This window comes from Apostichopus japonicus, chromosome 20 (genome assembly GCF_037975245.1).
Source record: "Apostichopus japonicus isolate 1M-3 chromosome 20, ASM3797524v1, whole genome shotgun sequence".
Taxonomy (NCBI): domain Eukaryota; kingdom Metazoa; phylum Echinodermata; class Holothuroidea; order Aspidochirotida; family Stichopodidae; genus Apostichopus; species Apostichopus japonicus.
The window spans coordinates 33,462,625-33,472,367 of NC_092580.1; the positions used below are offsets into that span (position 1 = coordinate 33,462,625).

At 37.8% G+C, this 9,743-nt stretch overlaps 2 protein-coding genes across 3 annotated transcripts in view; one reads left to right on the forward strand and one right to left on the reverse strand.

Annotated features, from left to right (window-relative positions):
- Window positions 1-9,743, reverse strand: part of LOC139962187 (UDP-galactose translocator-like) — a 44,850-nt gene that overhangs the window by 26,440 nt on the left and 8,667 nt on the right. The window lies entirely within an intron of this gene.
- LOC139962189 (melatonin receptor type 1B-B-like) lies at window positions 1,883-8,367 on the forward strand. 2 transcript variants are annotated; one of them, XM_071962168.1, is made up of 3 exons: window positions 1,883-2,057; window positions 4,462-4,548; window positions 6,193-8,367. In XM_071962168.1, exon 3 carries the CDS (start codon window positions 6,208-6,210, stop codon window positions 7,282-7,284), a length of 1,077 nt encoding a protein of 358 aa, XP_071818269.1. In that variant the 5' UTR covers window positions 1,883-2,057; window positions 4,462-4,548; window positions 6,193-6,207; the 3' UTR covers window positions 7,285-8,367. The 2 variants fall into 2 exon arrangements, with proteins under 2 accessions (XP_071818269.1, XP_071818268.1); XM_071962167.1 differs by lacking the exon at window positions 4,462-4,548 and having other exon boundaries at window positions 1,893-2,057; window positions 6,193-8,366.

A 9,743-nucleotide genomic window follows, 5' to 3' on the forward strand; every position in this document is an offset into this window, starting at 1 on the left:
CCCCCCCCTTGAGCATACTTTTTAATGATATCGTTAGTATCTCAAAATAAAAAATGGCTTAGATGCAACTTACAAGGCCGGGGAAGTGTCATTTCCAGCGATCTGGGAGGCATTTTCGGTCAAAAATGTTCTTGTACGCTTCGCGCCAACAAATGGTGGCGCTACGCTTAGACAGTTTGCCTATAGGCTTCGCTCCTCACTTGGCAAATTCCTCGCTACGCGCCTGCTCGAATTTGTAAAGCAAACAGCAGATATCACATCATATCAATGAGCATGAAAATGGCGTTCCAGGATGAACAGCCTCAAAACTGTCTATGTGTGAAGTCACGGGCACAGGAGCACAATTTGATTAGGGGGCTGTAACGACTTGCCCGAAAAAAAATAACCAAAAACTTTCGCGCGCGCAAAGCGCGCGTTCAATATTTTAATATCAGTCCTGTATAAGCCAGCATCAGTTATTACATCACATGCAATCGTGTACCGTACGATCCGTGAAAGTTGCGCAGTAAACCGCGGGATGCTAATTGTAAACAACGAAATGTCTTATGTAGATGGGGGAAACCTTGAAAAGTGGGCTGACGGGTATTGCGGCCGCGACGTAGAATCACCTACAAAAAGCAACGATCCACAGGACATGCGATGAGTCGAACATGATTTGTGACTGTGTGACCAATCTTCAAAAAGGTTATGGATGGAAATAAACTATTGGGAAATACTTGGTTCTCAGGCAAAAAGGGGACATCTGGTTGGTCATTTTCAAGCCAGAGAAGTGCCATTTCCGGTGATCTAGGGGGTATCAAAACCAGAAATTTTCTTGTACGCTGCGCGCCAACTGATGGTGGCGCTCCGCTTAGATAGTAATTCGCGCCCCCGGGTCAGAAAATCCTGGATACGCCCCTGATCATTGCATGGATAGGCTTAGCGAATTAACTTGCATTTCAGCCAAGACCTGTTAGAGTTTGACACATCACCAGTACCAGTATTTTAACGGATTATCAAGATCGACCGCACACGTTCGGTAATGTTTGGAGTACACCGGCGTCCCTATTCCAAGGATACGAGGGCTACAGACTATTGTAGATACATACACTGAACTAATATTGAACATTATACTGGCACGTCCTTTACCTTTAAACTCATGTAGTCTGCACAGTTATGGGTCATCAGATAATATATGTTACAGGAAGCATAATTAGCCGGGCCGACCCGCCCCAAACATGACATAGGTACTTACTATTACGCCGCAGTTTTGTTACAACTACCACAAGTCCACCTAGGACACCACATACAACAAGTTACTAAACAAGTTCGCCATTTTGAAGCAACTTGAAAATTCCTTATACCAGTGTTACAATATCCTGTGTTGAAATTTCTTACATATCGATTCAGAAAGAAACATGCACTTATTCAAACTTGAAAGGTTTTGTTTTCAATCCTTCCCGAGGTATACTGCTATTGGAAAAGGAGACTTAGAGATTAGAATCTATACAAAATATTAAAATAATGAACGCTGACGTCATACTTTTTGTTCTTACAGTCTGATGAACGTAAACAAAAATTAACTGTGAAAAAGGAAATTTCTGTGAATAACAAAAAGTCAGCAAAGTTAATTCAGGAAATTACAATGGTACGGTACATGTGGTTTTTCATTCTATATACCAGCTATAATTCTTATTGAGAATACGAAAGCGGATCTTTTTGAAGTGTTCAGTCCTATTTATATATCTGTCGCGATTCTAGCTTTACCAATCTGTCAATACTTGTAAAGAAAGAATATTAAAATATTTTTGAAAACCACAGAGAATAAAGGGGTTTAAAATCGACAAACTGCCCCATGCAGTTCGAATTTAGTTCATGGTCAATTGATTACTTGGCACTGTTGGTTATTCGGTATAGGAGCTGCTATCTAATTCACTAGGTTTATTTTACAGTTTGACATGTATTGAGCGGGTGTTTGCATATTCTTAACACACATTTAACCGATTTCTAGATTGTCGATGAAGACGGTGTCTATATATCAAAACTAATGCGAATCAACAGTGCTTCAATATCTCAAGGTGAGCTAACTTGATCATTTGCATTAAGAAAATCTTAACCGTTTGAAAACAGTTTTCATGAAAAAGCATACCGTACTTTGAAAACACAAATTATTTCTTCATAATGTGACAAATTAATATCAGAAGTGAAACAAACAGAGACGGCATCGTGAAAATCCCAACTATATTTTATCATGAATTTAAGAAATGTTTCATAACCGATAACATGGGATATATAACGTCAATACTGCTGGACTACTTAGTTTAGCGCATAAACTATCGAGTCGCTTCCATTTTGACTTTATGTAATATAATACTATATTCTTTTCATCAAAAGTGAAACTATGCAGGATGAATATAAAAATGTGTCCATGACAGATGCTAGATAGCTCTCCAGCCGTTGGTGCTATGTAGTTATATGAACGTGGGGTTGATATATATATATATATCTATATAAATGAAAATCGTAATGAGTTGGAAAATCAAGAACAGTGAAAAAAACTTCCAGCCTCCACCGGGATTCGAACCCGTATATATATATATATATATATATATATATATATATATATATATATATATATATATATATATATATATATATATATATATATATATATATATATATATATATATATATATATATATATATATATATATATATATATATATATATAAAAGGACGAAACCGGTCGTGAAGTGGAATTTTTCTGGTGTGTTAAAAATGAATATGATGAAATATAAACATAGAGTGGGGTGTTATGATCAACTCTTGCTGTAAGGAAAAGGATCTGTCCCAGACATGTTCTTCAGACAGGGCGGCGATTTGTTTCAAATATTGGGGGGGGGGGGGACATTTGCTTGGGAACAGACGCGTAGCGAGTTTAGGATTTTCTAACCCGGAAAAGGGGGGGGGGGCGAATTACTATCAAAGCGGAGCGCCACTGGTTGTCGCGCAGCGTACAAGAAAATTTCTGGTTTTGATAGCCCCCAGATCACCGGAAATGGCACTTCTCGGGCTTGAAATTAACCAACCAGATGTACACTTTTGCCTGAGAACCAAGTTTTTCCCAATAGTTTGTTTTCATCCATAACCTTTTACAAGATTTTCACCAGTCACACATCATGTTTGACCTCATCGCATCTCCTGTGGATCATTGCTTTTGTAGGTAATACTACGTAATGGCCCACAATACCCGTCAGCCCAACTTTTGAAGGTCTCAAGCCCATTAGTTGTTCAGAATTTGAATAATAAATTCACTTCAAAACATACCCATAATGTTGCACAAAATTTCATCTATGGACAACCAATGTAGAAAAACCCCCTTCAACCCCAAACAGACCGGTCAAAATTACACGAGTAGAGGGAAGTATGATGAAGAATGTTGGTCAGGGAATTTTCGAAAATTCAGACATAGTTAATTTATTGGTGTACAAATATAAACCTATAAAACTTCGATATCATAAAAAAATACAAAAAATATGCTCGAGGCGGTCGGGCGGTCTCCCCTTCGCCCCCCCCCCCCTTGGCTACGGGCCTGCGGTTAGAAAATCTTGTAGGAAACGGGCCAAATGGAAACCCAGTGAACCCATATCGATGTGGATCATATATTATGATTGTACGTACTTACACTCATACACAAGAGATGTACAGACATGATAATAATCATGAGTGACAACATGCTATACGGTCACAGAAACGACCACGAAGAGTCATTTACCTCATGCAGCATGTGTTGGATGAAGTTTTAGCCACTGCCAAATATGATTTGGATGAATAATCTCACGCATTATTTTCTATTTATAGCCACAAAAAAACTATGACACCAAATATTGGGGGGATATTAAATACTATACCCCCACCTAAAATATTGGGGGGACATGTCCCCCGCCCCCCCCCCCCCCCCATTATCGCCGCCCATGTCTTCAGAAGCATTATATACTGGAATTGGCCTTAGAATGTGTTAAATACTGACAAACCCATAACAATTATTATTATTTAATAATATTATTATTTAATAATAGTAAAAGGTTTCGAAAGGTCATCAGTATTGACCCAAACCCAAATTTGCTAGAAACTTTCAAAGTTGAATACTTTCCCAGATGTTCTAATTGTTTTGCTTTTTCTCAAACATTTAGGATTGTTTACATAGAAATGTATTCATTTAAATGTATTGATTTGGATAACTACGGTGCTTTTAGAGTTGCATTATACAGCTTGTTGAAATTTAATCATGTATGGTGACCATTACTTGTATTACTATTCGGGGGCAATACTGATTACCCTTGAAACAATCGGTTTGCCTACTCATAAATACGACATTTTTGGGGGTGAAATGATATATTTAATTCAATTTGCCATGAATTCAAAATGCGCAATAATTTACATATTACCTTACAATACTTTCTCATTATTTTCATTGGTTAGGCCTACACAGTTGTGTGTCTTCAACTTCAAATACTGTATTTTGCGGATGTTTTTATATACAAATCAACACCTCTTGGGATTTGGCAGGTACGGGTATATGAAATTATACTCAACTTCTTGGAAAACAGAACATTTGAAAGCTAACTATTCGGTATACATCATCCTTCGTCTATTTGCATTTTCCCCCTAAATTATTAACCAGTTTAGAAAATATATAACACGAAGTTTAATCACTCTTTTCAATATCATCTTGTGTTTAATCAGACCCGTAGTCAGTAATTTTGAGGTAGAGCAGTGGTTCCCTAATTGGGGTGCATGATCCCCAGGGGTGCGTGAGTCCATCCCAGGGGATTCATGAGACGTTTCTGAAAGTCAAAACTGGAGTACTTTTCGTTGAATTAAAATCTGATATATCATATAATTTAGTAATGTAAAAAAGTCGTATCTATCGACCAACTCTTTTCGCGTTCCAAACGCATATGTTGCCATAGTACCGTAGTACCGTACCGTGCATGTGATAAATAACTAAAGTATGAAATGTTTGTTCATCTCTTGTTTTTTTTTCTCATTACAATATTACACTATGAACTTGATCTTTTACGAAGCACTGTTATGCGTAATAATGACTCAGTTCGATTCTCGAAAAGTTGGGGGTTCGTGGACAACTCTGACATCCACAGGGGATTTGTGTGGGTATTAATTTAGGGAAACCCTGAGGTAGAGGGACACCAACAATATGTAGAGGAACACGATACTCGTATCTTATCTCATAACTTGTAAAGTTTTTGCATATATGATGATGATGACACAGATTGGCAGTGGGGGGGGGGGAACTGGGGGGGAGGCATATGGTCGGCAAGGAGGAGGATATGGGCACAAAGCAAATTATTTTTGTGTGACTTTGTAGTTCTTTTGTTGTTGTTAAAAGCTTTCACAACTCGGGGCCCTTCTTCAATTTTTGACCGCTGATTTAGTTTGATGGTTTAAGTTGAATGATTACCGAGGTAAATATGCGGGCATCTCTACTGGCAAATTGACGAAAGGTCTATAGCAGTTGTCGCCGTCTAACTGCGTGCTTGGTTTTGAAGGTATATTACGGCAGGTAATGGTAGGGGCACTGGTGGAACCTTGCCGTTAGTTATAGGTGTGGCTCTTATTCAATTCTAACGTGATATAAGTTTAGACCAGTGATTACCTTACTTTAGGACATCAATTTGGTGAGAGTATCATGATTACATACTGTATACAGAGGGGGGGGGGGGTTGGGAGCCGGGGAGCCCTGGGGGCGCGTGCCCCCACTTTTTCCAAAAATAGCAAATGTGCCCTACTGGCAAATAAAACGTGCCCCTTTGAGGAAGAACTGTCTTTTGGATATCTTAAGCCTTTGTTAATTTTAATATTTCATTTTAATATTTTATTTTTTAGTCTGTACATGCTATTTTTAAAAGGGTATTCCATATTTTTTGGAAGCACGGCCGGTTAACAATAAACAATCTCAATAAATAGTATTGATAGCTTATACTAGCACATCATATATATATATATGGCCAGTGTGTATCGGTTTATAGCATAACGAGTGGTGGTTGTGGAATGAGAAAGTGCCCGTCTGATGTTGTGCCCCCACTTTTTGGAAGCTTAATTCCTACCCCCCCCCCTCCCCCTGACCGTATAGATTTACTTCCCGAAAGTTTGCCTTAATTGACTAGTTTTTGTTGTAATAAACTTTTGCAGTAAAACACCACCAGTATGGAGAACATTTCAACGACAATGGCAACCTCAATAACATCCGATGATAGTCTGCAGGGCCAAACATCTCCTCCATTTCGATTTGATGATCCTACACATCGGCTGCTGGTTGGACTAGCCTTCCTACTGATTGCTTTCATCGGTGCAATCGGCAACAGTCTCCTCATTTTCGCTGTCATGCTTTCGAGGAAGTTACACACGACCACTAATATTTTCGTCGTTAACTTGGCCATGTCTGATCTTATTGGTTGTTTCATGTTACCATTTTTGACTGTCATCTTTATTAGCGAACCTTTTCCATTCTCCGACAGCTTTTGTAAAGTACTTTCAGGGGTTCTGTACATAATGTTCCCGGCGAGTGTAGTTAACCTCATGTTGATTGCGATAAACCGCTACACATTGATCACGAAAACTCAAAGAACTTTTCATAACATCTACACCAAAAGAAATATCTCGATAATGATAATATTCAGTTGGCTGTACGTAATATTAGTGATTTTTGTACCTCCTGCATTTGGAGTGGGTGCTCTCGGTTATTCCAAGAGATATCAATCGTGTTCCATTAGTTCGGAAAACCCTTTAACGGTTTACTATGTGGCTCTCAGGTCAGCTCTCTTACCAGTTGCTGGTCTCGTCATTACCACCATGTGTTACATTAAAATATTTCTATTTGTTTGTAAGGCTACTAGGGACATTAGGCAAAGAAAGATGAGTTCAAGTTCATTGGAGCAAGTAAGTAAACGACAAGTGCGAGTCACTAAGAATCTTTTCCTAATCGTGTGCTGTTATGTACTTTGCATAACTCCTTACGTGGTAGTATTTTCGATTCCAGCTGCAAGAAATCTGCTTCCGTGGGGTACTGTTTTCTTTTGTGTAAACAGTTGTATAAACCCAATTATTTACGGACTTTGGCATCCTAATTTCAATGAGATCTTCAAACATATTTTGAAATGTCAATTCAATGAGATACCACAAAAGTCTCAACTTTTGAGTTGGGTATCGAAATCTGGACCAGGAAAACAGAGAGCTGTAATAACGAACAAAGAACCTTTCACTATTACAACAGATAGCTGTTAAGGTATAGGCTACCATTTCAATTCGTACACAGTAGAGAGAAACGAATTTTACAGGGTGCAATTTTACATGCAGAGGATGAGTTTACAAACATTTTACATTTGCTTAACGCAAACAACTTGTCCTGTAATATTGAGAGATAAAAAACATGTTCTTATTTTTGATAACAAACGATATGGTGGCACTAACGTGTCACTACGTCTGAGTGACACGTCAATTGAGCCCTCATCATCCACAAAATTTCTGGGAATTGTAATTGATAACAAACTGAATTGGAAAGAGCATATTTCACGTGTTTACCAAACAATATCCCGTGTTAATGGTGTTATCTACAAAGTAAAGAACTTTCTCTCCGAACAAGTGCTCATATGATTTAAAAGGCTTTAACTCTTCCTCATCTTAATTATAGCATGTTACTTTAGGGGTATGCTCAAAAAGACTCTCTGCATATCTTACAGAAAAAGTTTTATCAGAAATATCCATGATGTCCCATATTCTATTCTCATAGCACTCTTCTGTTTAAAGACTCAAACATTATAAATGTTTCGATCTCATTTATAGCTATGGTTGTGATTTTTATGTACAAATTTCATCATGGACTTTCACCAAAATGCTTTGACTCGTTTTCACTTATTAACTGCGGCGACTTTCATAATTACGATACTCGCTCAAGAAACTCTATGCATGTATAGTTTACTACAAAACTAAACAAAACTAAACCAATTGTTAATTTCGCAATTGCGGTATCATCCTCTGGAATTCACTCCCAAGCAAAATAAAAGATACACGTAACTCTTGCGTCATTTTAAATCTCAGTGAAACGACGAATTCAAACTTCACCTGTCAACGTCACGTAATTCTCCTTTTGTTGCTTTCCTGCCTACGCATATTTAATCTTTAACAAACTGCCACATATATATGGGTGTGTATGTGTAATTGTGTATATATGTTTAATGCATAATACCGGCATGCGTGTATATACAAATGTTTACCAGTTTTAATGTATGTTGCCATAGTGACAATAGCCAATGTAAATTTATGTACGTCTATGAAGTCAGAATGGGCATGTATTTAGACCTAACTTGTTCCACAATTATGTTTTTTATTGTGGGGGGGGGGTGGGGACCAGACTAGGCTTATGCATATTCTGGTTCCTCTACCACCACATGTCACTATCTGTTCTGTTAATCCTACATCAGCGTCAGTCTGAGAAAACGATCCAAACCATGTATATATATCTATGCACGTATGTAAAATAGTAATGAAACTTCGATTTTTGTTGTTGTATGTTGTGAAATGGTAGGAATAAATAAAACTAAACTAAATACACTAAACTAAAGATCCATTACTAAACGTAGTCTGGTGCTACCTGTCTGTGATAGCAGGGTATTATAAGACAATTATAATTTCTGTAATTACAATTTATGTGTTGTTGAATCTGTTGTGTTTATACGTGTAGTGATAGACCAAATAAACGAAACTGTTGTTTACAATGTATGTAATAAGTATAGACAAGACTGTCCAACAGGCATTCACAGAAATGCAGTCAATTCTTATACTAATGAAATTATCAAATTTATACCACATTGTTGGGTGTACCGGGGAAGGTGCCATATTTAACTATACATCTCATGTCTTTGGCGGTGATAGTTTTCCTCCGTCACTTCATTGCTCGTAGCAACTTAAAAACTGATTAAAACTAAAGGAAACATGATACTAAAATATGGAAGACTGTATGTATCAAATACCCTTTTTCTTTGCAGATCCATTTCATATGATAACGAAATAATGTTCTGAATTGGGCAACATACAGAAAGCCTAACATGCTATGTTTTCATATAGTAACTTAAGCAGTGGTAAAATGTAGCAAGAAATCAGATGTTTCAAGCTTTGACACTACATCTGAAGCTACTTAAACTCCGACTTGGTTTCCTAACAATGACAATGCAAGTCATTGCTTTTGCAGCACAAATAAGAAGGCAATCCACATAGTTGCATATCTAATCGCCAGAAAAACACTGATGTCAAATGAACACATTTAATAGCTACGCAATCTGGCAATCGGAGGAATTCCATTATACCTGTGAAGGTTCTATGTCAATTCAATGTTTCCCCTTGGAGTTATAGCCAAACAATTGACCTTCGACCTTTGGTTCCGGAGCCTGTGAGACACAAAGGTTCACCCTGGAGTCTTCCCACAAAGTTTGAAGAAAATCTACCCAGCCGCTTAGGAGTAGTTTTTGACACAAAAGTAGACACACAAACACAACTCACATGTCCACTCATCCACACGTTTTTTACGCAACTTCAACAACAAGCCGGTTGTTTTTCTGGCACATTTTGCGTTCCATGCATACTGCTTCCCACGTTTCGCAATCACATACTCTGAGTTTCGTGAATCTGAATGCGATAATGCTAAAGTACACATGGTTGTGTAACGTTAATAAACCAATGCAATTTAC

Excerpts from the sequence above, each read along its gene's own strand:
- LOC139962189 (XM_071962168.1), top strand. The coding sequence starts at position 6,208 with ATGGAGAACATTTCAACGACAATGGCAACCTCAATAACATCCGATGAT.